The sequence below is a fragment of the Heterostelium album genome (genome assembly GCF_000004825.1).
Source record: "Heterostelium album PN500 unplaced genomic scaffold PPL_contig9, whole genome shotgun sequence".
NCBI lineage: Eukaryota > Evosea > Eumycetozoa > Acytosteliales > Acytosteliaceae > Heterostelium > Heterostelium album.
This window is the reverse complement of record NW_008805086.1, coordinates 977,587-997,576: the sequence shown is the minus strand read 5'-3', so window position 1 is coordinate 997,576 and position 19,990 is coordinate 977,587. Positions and strand designations below refer to the sequence as shown.

Here is a 19,990-nt window from a genome sequence, read left to right as displayed (position 1 = left end):
TTCGTTCGTTTTTTTCCGTTATTTTTTTTTCGCTACAAAAAAAGTTTTTTTTTCAGTATTCGTCCAATCTATTCCCATAAGATTTGACTTTATCAACAATAACATAATCAAAACAGTGCACAATGACTCATCAGATATAACAGGAGTTTAACTATACTTTTAGTATAAAATAACTCTTAATGATGACACATTTGTTAATATCATCCCAATGATTAAACATGGTCTGGAAAGGTAGTTAACTTGAAGGACTTGTCTGATTAAATATCTCATCATAAAATAAATAAAAGATAAAAAAAACAAATTGATAGTATGTGATCGATTAACTTTGTCAATATACCAATCCACTTTGAAACAATCATAATTAAATTTACAATTTAATTCAAGGAAAAAAAATAAATATTGATTTATTTAAATTTAATATTGGAGAGCACGGATAAAGAGATTTGGAGAACGCATACCACGATCAATGTATCCAAAGACAAACTCTTTACCAGTGGCAATACCTTGACCATATGATGGAAGTGAGAAGAATCCATTGTGATATTCGATGTTCCAGACAGAGTTTTGATCACGTGGGTCCAAAGTGCAATCAGTTTGGATGGCAATGTTCTTCAAGGTTCTTGGACCATAGTTGAAGACGTGGACACGGTATAAAGTGAATGATTGACCATTCTCAACCCAACTGTGTTCAATGGTTTGGACGATGGCAACATCATGGCATTGATCCAACAAGACACAGTGACTGACACCACCTTCACAGATACAAACTTGACCGGCACCACACTTGCTTGAATCACATGTACCAACAACAAATGTTGAGTTTACTGCTGACAAACATGTCAAAGCAACCAATAATAGAGAAAATAATGCAATCTTCATTTTGTTTAGAAAACTATTGTTTAAATAAAGTTATTTTTTGAATGATTTAAAAGTAATGAGAATAACTTGTTTAAATACATTCTATAAAGTTAGATTCTACACATATAAACAACAGTTGAACTAATATTTACAAACTGAGAATAGAAAGGTAATAGGCATGACTCATTCTTTAAGAGGTTGTACAATAATACGTAAACTAATGAGACTGCTTTTACAGTCTATTATTATTACCATTGTTTTAAAAATATATATTAGACTACATAAATTATAATCATATTCAAGGTTATATTTATTATTAATAATCTTTATATGATTTCTGTACAAAAAAATGATTGAATTTTTACAAATAAATATTATATTATGTGGTTGTTTTATTTAATACATCTTATTTTATTTGTTATTATTACTAAGTTTTTGAAAATATATTAGTTGTGATTAATATCTTTATTTTTACGTTGTTTTTATATTTTAAAACACATGTTTAGATAATTTTTTTTTTATGTTTTAATTACTAGATTTGTGGATATGTTAACAGAATCAATGAATCTAATTGAATTATTTTTTTAATAAATAAGATTTACCTCAATGGAGTGTTTAACATAAATAAAAATAGAACATGTATTTATTTTATGATGAGATATTTAATCAGACAAGTCCTTCAAGTTAACTACCTTTCCAGACCATGTTTAATCATTGGGATGATATTAACAAATGTGTCATCATTAAGAGTTATTTTATACTAAAAGTATAGTTAAACTCCTGTTATATCTGATGAGTCATTGTGTACTGTTTTGATTATGTTAATGTTGATAAAGTCAAATCCTATATATGTTCAATAGTGGATTTTAATAACATGGTCAGTTCTCTTATTTGTTCGTTGTATAAGTCCAAGATATTGTAAAATATCTAATGACGATGAAAATCTAGCTCTATACATGGTATTAATCAAGTTAGTATAGTTACAATTATAATTATTGTTTTGATAAATACTGTAGTTCTGGAGTATGTTCACCGGTGTTGTTGAAAACCATACAGAACGAAGTTAGCCAATCATAAAGATTGATAAATCTACCAAACTCTGTGTAGAGTGAATACATAATCGTGATATCCTCTGTCTTTGGTGTATTTTTAGGTGTGGTACCAGCTTTCTTTGGATCATTGTTTCCACAACATCTTGGTTTGGTGCAACCTAATATCTCTGAGGAGTTCATTATCTGCTTTTTGATGTCTTGTGTATGATTTACATTGAATACTTTGCTCAGCTTATCAATACGATCACTATGATATATCTCACTCATCGGCAACGAACTTAAATCTCTATCAATATAATCGCTTTAAAAATAAATAAAATCAATTAATTAGTTATCTGTTTCAAAAAGGTTGCAACTATATTAATAAATAACAACTTACTAAATGAAAATATTCAATAATTCATTCAATTTCATTAATGCCATTTCATGGTGAGTTGCTTCTTTCTTTTTTTGGTTAGAACGTTTTGATCTATCACTTTTTAAAAATAATAATAATAATAATAATAATAATATGTTAGAATGATTGATCATTAATCCTTTTTAAATAGATAGATAGTTAAACTTACACTCTCTTCTTTTGATTTGTAGATGTTTTAGATTGATCGGTGGTGTCGTTATGATCTTCTTTAGTGGTTGCTGTTTTGCTACTCATTGCTTCATTCATCGATTCCTTTAGATATTGTATAACCAATTTACAATCTTCGATGTATTTAGAGACTGCACGTTGAGTTCTAACAAAGTTATTAAAGTTTGGTTCTTTACCAAGTATAGTAGTTGCAAACATCTGATATCTCTCTGGATAGTATGTGTGATCGATTAACTTTGTCAATATACCAATCCACTTTGAAACAATCATAATTAAATTATCTGGTTTCTCTTTACTACAATATTTATAAATGTTAGAATTAACCAATTAATTAGTTTTTTCAGTTAATCTCTTATTATACAAACTTTAAGAATCTTTTTAGTTGTGTAAGAGTATTGTAATCTTTGTTTGCGAAATGATAGAGTATATCACTGTAGAGAATATTTGGATACATCAGTTGCAGTATGATATAGTAACACTCGATACAATGTTGTTTAATATATCGAATTGCAAAGAGATTCTCGATCCACACTGGAATGACATAGCGGATGCTATTCGGTCGGTTCAAACACTTCTTTTTAAGTGCAGGATCCCATGTCTTCATGTCATCGACCACCGACTTTGTCTGCAGAATTCGAGTGATGTGATCCTTACTGAGATCCTTCAGTGGAAGTGCAGATTGACGGTAGAGTTGCTGCTGCTGTTGTTGTTGAGTGGTGTTACTCAGCTGAGACAGTGGAACAATGCTACGATATTGCTGATTGTTTTGATTGTAATAGTTACTGTTGTAAGTCATCAGTCTTTGGTATTCTAGAGTGTCAGAGTCAGAGTTATCGTCGGTATAAGATGTCTGGTTGTCAGTACTATCAGAGCCGGTATACTCTGAACGACAATTGGTCAACCTAAATACGATATCATTATTATCTGCATCGTCTTCATCCTCCTCTTCATCTTCTACTTCCACTTTTTCTTCTTCTTCTTCCTTCTCGGTGTTGTTATCGTTGTTGTCATCATCGATTTGCTTTTGCTCATCCAACTCATCCTCTTCACTTTCATCTCTATTTTTACTACGTCTTTGGTTACTACTATTACTACTCTTATTATTATTATTATTATTATTATTATTGTTGTTTTTCTTGGTGTTGTAATCAAAGTGATATGATTCAGCTTCATCATCTTCATCATCACCATACTTGTAACGATAGGTACCACTTCTAGCGGATGCTTTGAATCCAATCTGAGCATTGGTAGTCTTTTGCTTTTTCAGGTTGATTACATCGTCGTAACAAAGGAAACTAAAGGTATTATAGTAGAAATGTTCGTGAATTGAATAGAGCAGCTGTCTTGTTGTGTAGATAACAGAGAGATGATTGCTCTTAAAGCTTTCATAGATGAACTTGTAGACTTGTGGGCCAAATGATATCAGCTGATCCTTTACAAAGATATCGTAAACGAATCTCTCAAACAGCTGAGTCTGAGGAGATAGTGAGAATGATTTAATATTTAACATCGATATTGTTTCATAGGATAATGTATTATATATAGTATCTTCTGTTGTTGAGATTGAGAAAATAACTACAAATGGTATACTTTGTCTATATGTACTATTTAGATATATGGATATATTATAATAAGTATTACTGCAATTAAAATGATAATATTAATAACTTGATATATAGTTACCTTAATAAATATAAAAGATCTTGTATGATTTGACTGTCCCAAGATTCAAAATTCTCGATGATGATAATCGGTGATACTCTTGGCATTGATAGAGTATTTAACTTTTGATAATAGTCAGTGTTATCTTGGTCATTTTCATCGATTGGATTGTTTCTTATGAATTCATTGATTCTATTTTGTATCAATGGAAGATGATAGTTTTCCAGATACCATTGCTCCAACTCAATAAAGTTTGGTATACCTCCACCTGTATTACCTTTATTCGGTGGTATTCTACTGTTTAAATTAGTTTTTGTTGTTGTTGTTGTTGTCGTCGTCGAACTATTATTATTACTACTGTTGTTATTATTATTATTATTATTATTATTATTATTATTATTATTATTATTATCGTTGTTCTCACCATTAGCAGTTGTAGTAGTGGTGTTGGTAGGTTGGAAATCAGGTGCAGTATCGATATCCATTTGAGAATCATCATCTTGATAGTCTTGATATTGTTGTGTGTTATTATTACTATCTTTATGATTATCATTACTATTATTAGTATTGTTATTATTGTTGTTAGACTTATAAGATATAAGTTGATGACACAATGCACGAATGGCAGCATTTAACGTTAGACAATGCTCGTATGATAATGATGCTATGGGTGGAACTAAGAGGTCAGGCGATAGATTGTGACTGGTCGAATGCACTTGTTTTCTTAGTTTAAACGATACACCGTGACCGATCTTCTGGAAGAGATTGACAATGTCCGGTGTAGTCGTTCCTGTGTAGAGTACTACCGCCGGCAGATTCTCGTAGAACAGCATACTGTTGTGTCGTTCCTGTCGGTGTTGATGTTGCTTTGTTATTAGATTTCGTGTAGTCTCCACTGTCATCTCTGGATAGGCATCAGTGATGAACCCGATAATAGGCTCGAGCAGATTCTCATTGTGACGCGTAGCCACATTGAATATCTCGCTCATAGACGATCTGTATCTAACAAAGTTTTGATAACGCGCGTGCTTAAACAATATACTGTTCTCCTCGCCGAGATTCCTATAGATCTTATCGATGAATGCATCATCAACTGCACCACCACCACCATTCATATAGGCATATTGATCTGCTGCTGCCGCAACACCTGCACTTCCATTCAAACCAACTGGTATTTGTTGATTTGGAAATGTCAATGTTATTTTCTAGAAAAGTACAGATATATATAAAATGTTTTAGTCAAAAAGAGAGAGAGTGTGTGAAATTATTAAGATTTAACTACTTACGTTTGACATTGCAAATGTAAAATCAGATGCATCTTGATAGCTATCAAAGTGACTACTTGATAGCTTTGGAGGAACATAGTCTTGGTCTTTCGATCCATTCTTTGGGTCTGATTCATCATCTGACAATCCCTGTATAACCTTTCCTCTAGTTACTCTTTCTTTATCTAACTTTATCTCACCTTTTGCAATTTGTTTAATTTGATAGCTAAGTGATCTATTTGACTAATTAATTAGAGTATTTATAGATAGTTTATCAGTTAAAGTTGTTCTAATTATTCTAATTTTAATATTAAACAAAGATTTTACTTACACCTTTAGATACATTTACAAAACAATTTATACATAATCTTTGATGGTCATGCACTCTACAACATGTTTTCGAGTGATAATGACTCTCACAGTTAACACATACATCGAATGTATTAACTTCTGTTGGTGCATTAGAACATACTACACATTTTATTGATGGTTGTTGTTGTATTGGTTGTTGTTGTTGTTTTGGTTGTTGCGTTGTTACTTTCTTTTTAAGTTTTACCTATTAGAAAAGGGTTTTAATATTATAAGTAGCTTCAACAGTGTGTCTAACACAAAAAAAATAAATGAAGGATTGATTGATTGATGAGTGTTTTTCACTAAATTTCTTGATGAACTCAATATCGACAAAAAAAAAGATATTATATTAATAGTCATTACTCAATAAATAGTTTAGTTTAAAAATTTTAATATTAAAGATATAAAAGAAAGGAAATCTAGATCAGAACAATATTATAGTTGTATTAGATTTGTTTTTTTTTTTATTTAAATAAGTTTAATTGGTTGAGGTATAGAAATGACCACTGATTGCGTTTGGAACTTTGCCAAGTGCAAGCTCGACGGCCTTTTCACTACCTTGTTCAGCGGTACGTGGTGGTTTTTCGAAACCAGCCATATTAGTTTTACACCATCCTGGACAGCAAGCGAAAATAGTGATACCATTGCTCTTTAAACGATCTTGGTGTGCTAATGCTCTGGAATGAGCGGTTAAGAATAATTTCGATGCTCCATAGGCTGTAGTTGGCCAACCCTTCTCTTTGTAGGTACCATCTAGAATGGCAGCGTCGTATTCAGAAAGCAATTGCTTCAATTCCTGCTCTGTAATATCTTCTTTGCTAAATTGCTTCTTCAGATCTTCGCTACTCAGAATATTCAATGCACCAGCTTGACTCGATACATTTACAATGACACCATTCTTCTTTATCAATGGCAAGAAGTTATCGATTACATCCAAAGTACCGAAATAATTTGGTGCAAAAGTAGTTCTATTATTTTAATTTAAAAAAGAAATAAATTAATTTTTTGTTTTATCTAGATTACTTTTTTCTTTTTATCTCTTTAACTTACTTGAATAATTCATGACTGAAATCACGATTGATTGCAATTGCAGCGTTATTTACAAGTATATCGATTTGACCGTATTTGGTTTGGATGGCGTGAGCGGCATTCTTTACGGATTCATGGTCAGAGATATCGAGTTGAACAAAGTCCAAACTCTGTTTGGTCTCAGCTTCGAGTTCCTTTACGGCAGCTTCTCCTCTGGTCGAGTCACGAGCAGCAACAATAACTTTGATACTGTTCAACGCCAATTTCTTTGCAATCCAAAATCCAATACCTTGATTCGATCCAGTTACCAATGCAATCTTTGAAGTCATTTTATTTATTTATTTATTTATTTTCAATAATAAATAGGTATAATTTAATTTTTAATTAATTAATTGTTTTTTGTTTTTTTAAATGAAATCAATGAATTCATGTTCTTGCAATTTATAGAAAAACTTTGGTGAAGATCTGAAAACGTCGATGTACACTGAGATTATTTCGTTAATACAAAAAATGTCGAACAACACATTCAAATCTTTTCGTTAATTTGTCACGAAAAAATTTCAATTCTAAGATCTATTCAAGTGTTCTTTTTTTTACTTCCACCGACTTTACCCATTCCACAAGAAAAAGTGTGTTGATTCGATTTCCTTTACTAAATAATAATTTGATTTCACAACATATTTATTTTTTATTAAGAATAGATTGAAAGATAGTACCTTTAAAAGAGATAGGAATCAATTAACTGCTGCTAATTATTTTTAATTCTAAAGTTCTAGAACTTTTTTATTTTTATGTTTATCTTTACATTTTTATATTGTATTTAATAACATTTTTAAATATATCTTTATATTTATTTATTAATTATGAATATTATTATTATTTTTATGATACATTGTTGTTTAGTTAATCTACAATCATGATAATGAATAGAGATTAGTAAAAATAATTATTTTTTATTTTATTTTAATTTTTAAATAAAAATGTGGTTGTTTTTTTACACTTTGAACTTCAATAATGTTTTAAGAGGGTGGTGACAAAAAATTTTATTGCTACGTTTAATTAATTAACAAATAATTAAAATGTTAGATTTGGGACTACTATTTTGGATATTCATATTGGTTGTTACATCAATTCTTGTATTTTTTGCTGTTTTTAGTGTATGTACAGGTTAAACTTAATCTTTTATTGATCTATGTCCAATTTTATATTTTTTTGAAATTAACTTCTTAAATATATATATATATATTATCAAAATTTCAAAGGTAGTTGCACTTACAGATTTAGAATCTGATTTAGTAGATCCAATTGATCTGGCAAGAAGATTGAACCCGATTATTAGATTGGAGAATGTAATTCATTGTTTATTGTCAGTGGTGTTACTGCTACACTTTAATCTCTATTTGGTTCTCATGAACATGCCTTTGTTTGGATTACATATCTATTGGATGGTGAACGGTCAACACAAAGTATTCGCAACAGAGATCTACAGAGTGTTACCACAGTACAAGAGAAGATTCTCTTTGAAAACTGCATTCTACATAGTTTCATTCTTTATTTATTTATATTGGTATGTAAATCAATCAACAACAGAGATCACCAATAGCTAATTTGTTTTGTATTTTTAACATCATTCTAACTAACACTGATACTTATTTTATTATTATAGTTTAATTCTTCATTTAGTTGCAGCATTTGGTGAACCAGGTCAAAAAAGAATCGATAGATCATTCTTTGTATAGATAATATAATTAATATAATAAATATATAGTAGTATAATGCGTATAAAATAATAAACAGATTTAGTTATTTATTTTAAATTTAAAGTTAATTTTTTAGTTTATTAAATTATATAATATGTATTGATAAATGAATAGTTTAATTTAAGAAATAAAGAAAGAAAGAAAGAAAGATAGATGAAGAAGTTGAATAGATCTTATTCTTTTCAACAAAAGAACAAAAAACTTTGATACATTATTGTTATTATGATTATTATTATTATTATTATGTTGTTGTTGTTGTTGTTGTTGTTGTTGTTGTTGTTGTTGTTGTTGTTGTTGTTGTTGTTGTTGGTTTAGTTGTTAATTGATTTTGATTGTTTTAATATTAAATATTGATAATATTATCATTTTTAATCTAACCAAACAGTGCTTTGGAAATGGAACCCCAACCCCAGTTTCCTTGTGGTTGTTTGTTGTTGTTGGTGTCGTTGGAGATACCGAATGAGACAATGGAGTTCCATCCCCATGCAGATCTCTTTGGCTGGTTGGCAAATGCCGGGTTGTCCTCTGGGAGATAGTCGGGTGAGTTGTCTACTTCTTCGCGACCATCGATCATCAGCGATGCCGAGAGACCGAGTTGGTAACGAAGCACCGCTTTGATCTCATCGGCGGTGATAGTACAACGAATGGTGGCCTGGTAGGTGTTGAGGTCGATCATGAACGAGATAACACCCTTGGTACGCAACAGACAGTCCTCGACCTGCTTCTTTGACGACTCGTTGTTCATTCCCTTGATGAACAAAATGATTGTTTTGGCATTGGCATTGCTATTGGTAGCAACTTTCGAACCACCAGTTCCAAATTTATCACCCACCAAAACTGAAAATGATGTGGCAGGTTTATTTGATGGTGTTGTTGTGAAATTATTTATATTATTATTCAAATTGATATTATTGCTCTTGCTGTTATTATTTATATTATCATTTGTTGTTACTTCTAATCTGTTTATAATCTTTAAAATTGTATCTTTATATTCTATTTTTTCTTGTAGAGATTTCAGTGATGAGAGTAGAGCTGGTTCGCGAAGCATGTGATCTTTGTTGGCTTGGTTCTGTGAGAGCAACTCGAGCGTGTCAATCGATGTCTTGGCGACACCCTCCTCCGTAGACGAGAGGAACAACACCAAAGCCGGTAGACATCCTTGATCCTTGACGATCATCTCTCTATGATCTGGATCAACTGATAGATTATATAATTGTTGTACAACTGCTAATGACATTTCTTCTCACCGCTTCCTATTACAAGTAGCTACTATTAAATTCTATTGTTTTTGTTTTTTTTATATTTTACAATTGTTATGTTGTTTATCTATTATTATTATTATTATTTTATCGAAATTCTTTTTCTAGCTTTAATTTTTTTAAAAAAAAGTAATAATGTAATAATATAAAATTATTTAATTTTTTGTATAAATTTTGGTAACTTTGTGAGCAATCACTATCAATGAATTTTAATAAAAAAAAATAAAAACGGTTCTAAAAAATTCAAATTTTCAAATTTTTGGAGGGATTTTCTACAAATTGTGTTTGAATTATTCAAATAAAAAATAATAGATTCAAAAAAAAAAAAAAAAAAAGGAATATCTTTATTTTTATTCGTTTCCCCAAAATTGTGATTAGCAACCAACAAATAATTTTTCACATGTTCCTATAGGTGACTTTTAAGTGATCTTTTTAAAATTGAAAAAAAAATAAGTAAAATAAAAACATAAATTATAACCAATTAAATAATAAATAATAATAATAAAAAAATAATCATGTTTTGTAATTACTGGTATTGTTAAAAAATAAATAAAAAATATCGATCTTCTCATCCAAAGATCATCATATTCATTCTTTGAAAAATAACAATTAATATGTCAAGTTGTCAATAATGTCAACATCATTCAAAGCATAAACAATTATGATTATATTCAGCAAAATAAATTACCAAAATAAGACTAAAATTTAGTTCAATCTTATTATTTGTAAATATCTATATCATTATTTTTATTTGATCATATATTATTCATTAATATCGATTAAAACTAATCCCTGTTTTTATATGAATTTAGTTGTTTTGTTTTGACGCTATAAGATTTTTGTTAGAATGAAGATTTTTTGTAAAACGCCACCAAATTTTTGCAGAACCCCTATCTCAAGCTCGGAAAGGGGAAAGTATCTTGTTACGCAAACCATGAGCAACGGGATTGATGCAAACCGACACGATTTGGGGTGGTTCAATTTGATTGATTCCATTCCAAGTCATAGGCTATAAATTTGTAGAAAATCATGATCATGGGAATTAAATCTCAAACTACTTTATTTAATTAAAAAGTATGAATAAAAATAATAATATCTTTAAGCTATCGGTATTATCTGTTATCTTTATTCTTTCATTGAGTTCAACACTCATTGTGAATGGAGATAACGATTTCATTGTTGGTGTGTGCACCCACTTGATGTCACCACCTGTCTCGCTTACCACTGTTACGCCACCATTGGATGCTGCCATCGGAGCTGGATTGGCATCGGTGCGTGACACACCATACTGGAGTTCTGTCGAGTTTGTAAAGGGTCAATTAACCGAGATCTACGAGTTCAATGACTTTATGGTTGCTCTCCAACCAAGAACATCGCTCAGCAAGTTGTTCATCCTCGGTAATGGAAATCAACATTACAACAACGGCCAGAAACCACAAGGTACCAATATCACAGTTGCCTTTACCAACTATGTCCAATGGGTTGTAAACAAATACAAAGGAAAAGTTCAATTCTATGAAGTTTGTAAGTAAATTATTATTATAAAATAATTCACAAATAGTAATTACTAAAATATTTATAAAATTGTTGATATATAGGGAATGAGTGGGATTTAGATGATCCAGGAAATCCAAATACTGCAACTCACTATATGCAATTGGCCAATGCAGCAATTCCAGTTATTAGAGCTAACGATCCAAATGCCAAGATTCTTGGTGGTTGTATTACCTCTGATGGTATGGACCAATTATTTGGTGACCGTGTCATTCAACAAGGTTTAGCTACAAAGGTCGATGGTCTCTCGATCCATCCATACAATTTTTGTGGTGGTACCGACAACACTCCGGAGGTTTGGTTCCGTTGGGTCAACCTAACAAACACAAGATGGACTGGTCTCAGAAATGGTGTAGCCACTCCATTGTACATCACCGAAATGACATGGCCATCATCGCATCCATCGACTTGTGGATCCACCCTTGAGATTCAAGCTGCCTACTTGGCTAGAGTCTACTTCTTGGCACGTGTCATTCCAAACATCAAGGGTATGTGGTGGTACGATATCTTTGATGACGGTGTCGACTTTTACGATCGTGAGCACAACTTTGGTTTGCTCGATCACAATTGGTCACCAAAGCCAGCGTACTTCACAATGAAGTCGATAACACCATTCATTTCCAACTACACCTACGACGCCACCAAGAGTGTCTTGGCATCGGGTTCGCTCTACAAGCTGGCATTCTACCGTAACTTGACTGGTGGTGCTCAACACAGAGTCATTTCTGCCTGGTCATCGAACAATGCTGCCACCGTCACAACCACTCTCACCACACAATCGGTGGTTCCACTCGATCTAGTCAAAGTCTGGTACACCACACCATACGCTAACATGGATGGTCAATGGGTAAACTCTGGATTCAAATGGACCTGTGTTGGTTTTGACTGCACTGCAACTGTTACCGTCGGTAAATTCCCAGTTATCTTTGATGTCACAGGTGTCAAATGTGCATGTCTTCCATAAAAAAAAAACTATACCAGGTTTTTATGTTCTTGGTTTCTAAAAATTCAATTAATGATGCTTTTATTTATTTTGTAATAAAACAGTATTTATTTATTATTACCACTCTACAATCTTTTCTGGTTTGGAGCAAGTCTTTTTTCATTATAATGTATTGATCTTGAGTTAATAAAGATAAATCTTTCTATATAAAATATAAAGATGGTTTTCATATTGAGAGTAATAATAATACATTCTTTTGGAAAATTACACTTAAGTTTAATTAAATTTAAACTCAGATGAAAATTAATTAAATAAAACAAATTAATATTTTTTATAGCATTTGATTTATTCTCTTGAAAAACAGAAAAAAATTAGTAAATTGTGCTTTTTGTTTTTTAAAAAAAAAAATTTCAATACTTACTGCGTAAACGCAGAAATCAAATTTTGTCGTGGACATTCCTTGCCCGGGGTATTAATAATAGGTTGACTGGTGAATGGTGCTAAAAGTTGTGGACGTTGCTTTCCACAAAAATAGGCCTTAGCAATTGCCATCATGTTTGTACATGCAAGAATATCTCTATTGATAAAAATATCTTTAGGCTGGCCTTGGTCATCGTTTCCAGTGTACAACCGAACAGAGAATGACTTGTTATATACCCTCTTGGTATCTTTTGGTTTATATGATTTACTCTCTCCTGGGGGTTTGACCTTGGCTAGGTTATATAACGAATGGAGCTCTTCATCTTTCTTTGCCTGCGTCCACTCGTTTGAAACTGGTTTGTTGATTGCTGAAACAAAGTCATTTTCTAGTTTATCGATGTTTGGACCAAACACCTAAAAATTTAAAAAAAAATAATTATTTTATTAGTAAAAATATAAAAAAACAATTGATATTAAACAGTTAAAACCTACTTGTGATGTATTGAACTCGTTGGAAATTGATATTTTCATGTTTGTTTTCGAAACACTGAAACTGTATCTTTGGAGAGATTCGGTGATTCTTTCCGTGGCAGGACTATATTTCACACCTTTCATTCGTTGAATATGATTTAAATTACCACAACCAGCACCAATAACTAAATGTGTGAAAAAAAAAAGATTAATCAAAAAACAGTTGTTATTTTTTATTTTTCAACTATGATACTTACCGACTCTAGTTTTATCAACTGATTCTTTGGCAGCTTTTCGATCTTTAAAAGGGATGTGTACCAATAAACAGTGATTGCAGTGGAGAACTTTGTAATGTACATCAGTAAATCGTTTGAAATTGTTGGTTTTTCCACAACATAAACACTTCCATCTACCTCTTTTCTTATTCTCTATAAAGAATGAAAGTGTTTATATTGGTATTAATGAACTGTTTTAATTTGAAAAATAACAAATAGTTAATTACTTACTTGATTTCTTTCGGGATTTCGGATGATTGTCTTTGTCTTCATCGCTATCGATAGACTTCTTGTCGGTATTGTCGGTCTTCTTGGACTTCTTTTTTGTTTGAAGATCCGGTATGGAGGGAGCGGGTGAGTCGATACGCTTGTTGGTTGGTGTCACCTTCGCATCACTACTGGTAGTGTTGGTAGCTGTCTTGGAACCACTCTTCTTGCTTGGTGAAACCTTCGCAGCACTACTGGTAGTGTTGGCAGCTGACGACAGATCATACGATAGTAGAGGTAGATACACATGTTGTCTCAGGCAATCTGTAATATAAGTGGCATTGGAAACTACTGGAATATTCTTCACCTTACAGATCTCTCTCGCCTTTTTGTTTGGTGTGCTGTCCCAATCTTTCTTGTCAGTAACCATAAAGTTGAATGTGCCATTTACATCCCTAGTGTACTTTCCACCATTCAATTTAATTCGACCGATTAATGTTCTTTCTACCTTTTTTCCTTCATCTGTACCGTTAGATACCATGACCAAAATTGTCAAGCCGTTAAAGACTGGTAATAGTTGGTAAATACTGTCTTCATTGGCGTCCACTTTTGATTGATTTGGTCTAATCCAGTGACCTCCGACACTATCTGGCATGATCTTAATTCCATGATCCTTTAGCCATTTGCACCGTTCGAAATGAATACGTCTGAACCAAAACTTTTGAAACGCTTGGTTCCTGAAAGTTGTTGTAATTTGTTCGACTCTATTTATGCCATCTTTGAAATCTACTTCTTTTTCCACACCTTGATTACCTGGCAATGGTTCGGTAAACTTAAAGAATTTCCATATATCCATTGCTTGTTGGATGAGCTCCACTCCATAATAGTGAATTGCAGTCTGTATATCAATTAATCGTACATTGGACTCGTCGATTGGTTCGAGGAACTCGAGTTTGTGATCCTTGAGGAACTTTAGCAATGCTTCTTTCTGTAGATTCGTAAAATCATCTTGCAAATAGGTTATATCTAGCACAAATTTGAATCGATCCATGAATCGCTCCAGTGAGCCATCGTCAAGCTTGCCGAGGTGTTCTCGAAGTAAGTGAATATATACTTTTCTCACTTTGATGGGAGATCCAACGCGTCGTAGCTTCATCTTATTGGCACCACTTTTCTCTTGAGATGATTCCCTGTCGGATTGGATGGGTACATTGTTACCCTTGAATACCAACTTTGGCACGCGCTTTGGAGTATTGGAATCGGTGGAGTCGATCTGCTTTGGATCATTGGGATCGGTGGAATCGATCTGCATTGGATCATGAGTTAACTGCTTGATAGGAATCGATTGCAATGCAAAGTTGAACAATTTTTTCGAATTTAATGATTCACTGTGCTTCTTTGATCGCGATCGATCCAAATCAACCTTTTGCCACGCATCACCATGACATTGTCGATACTGATGGAAGACGGATTTATGCTGGTTTGAGTGATATGGAATGGTGGTGTTGTTTGAGAGGCAGACTCGTTGCTCTTTCTTTTTCTCTTCTCCGACTGCCCTTAGAGTACCATATGGTTTGATATCTGAACTTCTTTGTTCTGGTGGTAAAAAAACCGATTTGAATATAAATTCCAATCGTTTTTCATATATTACAAGATCTGTAATATTGTTTGTACTGGACCCTATGATAAAAAAAAATCAAAATAAATAGTATTTATAGTTAGTAAGATAAACAAAATTTGATAATCTTGTGAAAAATGATATTACCTTTGACTGAAGGTATGTCAGACTGCCATTTCATTAAATCGTGACCGAGTAGCTTATTCTTTTTGTGTTTGTTCAGACCAGACTCGGATTGAAAGTGATGCGTTGAAGACTTCACGTCAATGACATTCTTTCGGAAAGAATAATCACCGTTTGCAAACGGATGTTTGTTATTTAACCAAACATTGTGGTTTGGTGCTGGATCACATACTACTACACCAAGTTGTTCAAATTGTTCTTCAGTAAGTACTTCTTTATCTTTTATGTCTTTTAAACCAACTTTAAAAAAAAATAAAATAAAAAAATTGATTAGTAAAAAAAAAATACAAACTAGATTATAAATATCTATCAACTTACTCAATTCGTATTGTTTTTGAACTTTTTTTGATTTGCTTTTAAACACAACACCACCTGAATAACCGTTTGTTCTGATATGTACATCGATCGGATTGGCTTCAAATATTCTCCTGAGGAAATCTACTTTTAAAATAGATCTTATAACTTGGATATCAGTCATACCATCCTCGGCTTTGATGATTCTTCTAATGTCTTTGGCAGAATACATCAAACTGAATGGATTAAATCTATTTAAAAAAAAAAAAATAAAAAAAAATTAATGTCAGTGAATATTAGATCTTTGAATAATTAAAAAGTATACTTACAAATCTACACTAGGAAATAGAGTGAATGACATTGATCTATTACGAATATTAAAGAATTTGTAATAGTCATTATTATTATTAGTAGTAGTGGAAGTGGAAGTGGTAGTAGTGGTAGTGGTAGTAGTGGTTGGTGTTGGTGGGTCATTAGCTGAAATAATAGATTCATTTGAAGTATCGTTAGAGACATCATCCTCCATACATTGATCGGTACCTAATGTTTCTTTATCTTCATGAATCATCTTATCATCACCACTACAATATTGAGTTGAAATATTATTATTATTATTATTATTATTATTATTATTATCACTCTCTACAACCTTGTTATTGATAAATATCAATCTCCTATTTCTATTGCTTTTGTTGATATGAGGAGATTTGGAGATGGTGGTGGTTGTAGTTGGTTTTGCCTCCGAGTCGATGATATTTATAGCTGTATCCTTTTTCCAGTTTGAATAATGTTGGAATCCTTGTTTTGTTATTGTTGATGAATGACAAGGATCTGATAACAGAAATAATGTGATGGAGCGACCGGCAAAGCTACAAGTCAATTTCATTGATGTATACCAATGATCTCTATTGGTGATCTTGACCTCTTCATTCGTGATAAGAACTCGGAGAAGTTTCCATAATGCTATACCACAAAGAAAGAAGGTACCTTTACCAAGTTGTAGGATTTGCTTTATACGGTTCACCTTGATTGATAGGAGCTGCTCATCAGACAAATCCTTTGAGTTGGATGGATCTACAAAAAGCCAAGAGCAACTTTTAATATCGTAGTATATGGTATTCTCATTCAACCTTCTCTTTTGGTGAACCTTTGAATCAAGGTGGTCTGATACGAATATTACATCTGGATCCGGTGGTCCTTCACTGAGAGAATACGGAGAGATTGGTTTTTCAGTCATCTGCAGATCTTGCAATTGATCTGCACGGCTAGCACTAGTATCTTTGGAGCTACCTGATGGAAGTGGCATTCGGGAGAAATAATTCAAGATATCAAAAAAACCATTGGCAGTGGTTTCTTCTGGGTGATAGGATTGGTCTGATCCTTCTAAATTATTATTATTATTATTATTATTATTACTATCATTAGTTGAATCTGTTGTTGTTGTAGCTACTATTGGATCATCACTTTTAAATTCGAAATCATCATTATCATCAAATATAGATCGTAGAGAAGGTTGTTGATTACTGTTGGTTGTTGTTGTTGTTGTTGTTGTGGTTGTTGTTGTTGTTGTTGTTGTTGTGGTTGTAGATTTTTTAAACTTTGTTTGCTTTTCTTCTTCTTCTCTTTCTTCTTCTCATTCTTCTTGTTTTTCTTTTTACTATCGCGATGATCATACTTCTCCTTTTCTATCTTTAATATCTCTATTAAAGTATCTATATTATAATTGTCATTTATCTCTGATTTAAAAACTTCTACTATTATATCCTTTACTATAACTAAAAGTTGATTTACTTTACTATTATCTTCTTGTTTCAAATCGCCTAAAGATTTAATTATATCTGTTGCTAAAATGTCTTTTCGATTTTCTTTTCTTCTGTTATTGGTGTGATACTGACATGTACTGCAAATATTTGTATCTCGATATCTGTCTACTACCGGTGTTGGCTTCGCCAATCCAAGTGCCTCGTGATTCTTGGAATTACAATTGAAAAAACTCACTTTTGTTGTTGTTGTTGTTGGAGTAGTTGCAGTTGTGGTTGTTGATGAGGTTGGTGCTGCTGGTATAAAGAACGATAATCTCTTTTGAATTTTATCCAAATTCTGATCTCCATATTTTGAGATATTCTTAAAGATTGATCGAACCCAAATAACCAAATGGCTTTCCGAGTTGGTAAATTTGATATCTCTTGGAGCAGACGTGTTTACCAACAATGGCTCTTCTTGTTTGCCTAATACATCCAAGAGTTGTTTACCATCTTTTACAACTATTTATTAAAAAAAAATAATTAAAAAAGTTAATTTTAATCATTAATAGAAATGATTATAAATATATTTAAACATACCTTGTAATAAATTAGAATGTTCGATATGTTGGTTCAGAGAATTAACAAGCTGTGCAAATTCCACTTGATGACCTATTTCCTCAATGTTTTTTTGAAATTTAAAAAAAACACTGCCCAATCCAATTGAAAAAAATTTCCAGCTGTTGGTGAATACACCTTTCTCCATTTGTTGAAGCTTTTCAAAATCATATCCATTAAAAAATGAGTATAGTTTGCTGAGGTTGAGAGTTGAATAATCTAAATTGTTATTTATAATTCTTATAATATTCTCAGTTGGATCTGTATTTTCTAACTTATTGTCTGCCAACAATTTATTAATTTCTTTATTTGGTAAGATTGATGCCTAAAAAATAATTGTAAAAAAAAAACTATATTAATTATATTTCTATTATTGATAAATAATAAAAAAATAAACTTACAATGTTGTATTTAATAAGAAATCGAAGGGTCTCTGTACGATCTATCTCTGGATCTGGAAGGAGCTCTTTAATTGCTGCATTGTATAATTTCATTATATCTCTAATATGATTTGAAAGTTGAACTGAGAGGTGATTTACTATATTGGTTGTGAGTTGTTTTGCAACTTGAGTAGTATCATAATTGCTGTTTTGATCGACTGGTAATAATTGGAAAACTTTACTCTCCCTGTATTCCTTAATAAACACCTTAAGTTGTTTCCTGGATATAAAATTATTATTAGTTTGATTTTAAAACAAAATTTATTTTTAAAACTTTAATGATACTCACTTTGTATTTTCTAGAGATATTTTTTTATATACTTCCAATACAGATATTTCTCCCTTTCCCAATATTTTATTTATTCCTTTTGTTTCATCTCTATCTTTTTTATTACATAATCTATTTACAATATATTGTAAAGTTTGATAATTGATTGTTATTGAATCTGATTGATTATAGATATCTTTAGAGTTTATATTATTAAGATTCTTTTCTATATAAATAGATATATTATTAAAATTACTATTATTTAAATTATTAATATTTTTTAAATAAAAACTATGAATAATATTATGAAGATGGAAAAGAAGATTGGTTGCGTCTTGTGATTCTTGTTTTGATTTACTTGAAAAAGTTTCATTATTGATAAAATCCTCTAGTTTTAAATCACTAATAGTTTTATATGTTGACATATTTGATAAAATAAATAAAAAAATATATAAATAGAAAATAAATAGAAAATAAATAAAAATATAAATATAAATAAATAATAATAAATAAAAATTATAAATAAATAACTTTGAACTAATAAAACTATATATAAACAAATAAAATAAATAATAAATAATAATATAAAGAAAAGATAAAGAATAAAAAAGAATAGATATAATATTAAAAAAAAAGAAATAGTAACTATTAAATAAATTTGAAGATTGTATTTGTTGTTTTATTTTGAAGGTTTGTAAAGTAAAAAAATTAAAATGAAAAAATTTGGTTTTGTCAAAACAAAAAAGAATAGTTTAGTTGTAATGAGTCAAATTCTCTCCATATTAAAAAAGAGGTTGAAAACTTAATTCCAAAAGTTTTTTACCAAGAATCGAGGATAAAGAAAAAAAAAGATTCTTTTTCTAATATCCAAGTTAGTTTGGATCATTTGAAAATAACTTTTTTTTTTATTTATTTTTTGGGATTGGTTTTTTTTTTTTTTGCATTCAAAACAAAAGAAAACAGACATCTTAATTCATTCTTTTAAAATATAGTTATAATTTAATTATTATTTGAATATTTATCACCAAGATATACGAGATGTAGTAAATTAGTAAATAAAGGTTAATTACTGGACAATGACCGATTAGCATGCGTTTCAATAACAGAAACAATTACAAAGTTTGAGTTCAATAAC

General features: G+C 31.1%; 7 protein-coding genes across 7 annotated transcripts; 2 read left to right on the top strand and 5 right to left on the bottom strand.

Annotated features, from left to right (window-relative positions):
• Positions 1–414: 414 nt before the first annotated feature.
• PPL_04545 (carbohydrate-binding domain-containing protein) lies at positions 415–1,045 on the bottom strand (the record flags this gene model as incomplete). Its single annotated transcript, XM_020575447.1, has 2 exons — positions 415–892; positions 1,011–1,045. The coding sequence occupies 2 exons, from the start codon at positions 1,043–1,045 to the stop codon at positions 415–417; spliced, it is 513 nt and encodes a 170-aa protein (XP_020434967.1).
• Positions 1,046–1,850: 805 nt separating this feature from the next.
• Positions 1,851–6,134, bottom strand: orcC (origin recognition complex subunit 3; the record flags this gene model as incomplete). The annotated part of the gene is made up of 9 exons (XM_020575446.1): positions 1,851–2,211; positions 2,290–2,385; positions 2,477–2,791; positions 2,862–4,100; positions 4,180–4,913; positions 5,166–5,363; positions 5,445–5,666; positions 5,755–5,979; positions 6,078–6,134. The coding sequence occupies 9 exons, from the start codon at positions 6,132–6,134 to the stop codon at positions 1,851–1,853; spliced, it is 3,447 nt and encodes a 1,148-aa protein (XP_020434966.1).
• Positions 6,135–6,252: 118 nt separating this feature from the next.
• On the bottom strand, positions 6,253–7,132 carry PPL_04543 (uncharacterized protein; the record flags this gene model as incomplete). The annotated part of the gene is made up of 2 exons (XM_020575445.1): positions 6,253–6,742; positions 6,825–7,132. 2 exons carry the CDS (start codon positions 7,130–7,132, stop codon positions 6,253–6,255), a joined length of 798 nt encoding a protein of 265 aa, XP_020434965.1.
• A 1,086-nt stretch (positions 7,133–8,218) lies between these two features.
• On the top strand, positions 8,219–8,542 carry PPL_04542 (uncharacterized protein; the record flags this gene model as incomplete). Its single annotated transcript, XM_020575444.1, has 2 exons — positions 8,219–8,370; positions 8,470–8,542. The coding sequence occupies 2 exons, from the start codon at positions 8,219–8,221 to the stop codon at positions 8,540–8,542; spliced, it is 225 nt and encodes a 74-aa protein (XP_020434964.1).
• A 394-nt stretch (positions 8,543–8,936) lies between these two features.
• Positions 8,937–9,800, bottom strand: PPL_04541 (uncharacterized protein; the record flags this gene model as incomplete). Its single annotated transcript, XM_020575443.1, has 1 exon — positions 8,937–9,800. One exon carries the CDS (start codon positions 9,798–9,800, stop codon positions 8,937–8,939), a length of 864 nt encoding a protein of 287 aa, XP_020434963.1.
• Positions 9,801–10,898: 1,098 nt separating this feature from the next.
• PPL_04540 (uncharacterized protein) lies at positions 10,899–12,340 on the top strand (the record flags this gene model as incomplete). Its single annotated transcript, XM_020575442.1, has 2 exons — positions 10,899–11,346; positions 11,421–12,340. 2 exons carry the CDS (start codon positions 10,899–10,901, stop codon positions 12,338–12,340), a joined length of 1,368 nt encoding a protein of 455 aa, XP_020434962.1.
• A 64-nt stretch (positions 12,341–12,404) lies between these two features.
• PPL_04539 (uncharacterized protein) lies at positions 12,405–19,280 on the bottom strand (the record flags this gene model as incomplete). The annotated part of the gene is made up of 15 exons (XM_020575441.1): positions 12,405–12,521; positions 12,570–12,588; positions 12,741–13,153; positions 13,232–13,395; positions 13,468–13,509; positions 13,717–14,680; positions 14,807–15,372; positions 15,458–15,733; positions 15,812–16,038; positions 16,117–17,409; positions 17,463–18,051; positions 18,130–18,472; positions 18,549–18,807; positions 18,877–19,081; positions 19,112–19,280. 15 exons carry the CDS (start codon positions 19,278–19,280, stop codon positions 12,405–12,407), a joined length of 5,646 nt encoding a protein of 1,881 aa, XP_020434961.1.
• Positions 19,281–19,990: the final 710 nt, after the last annotated feature.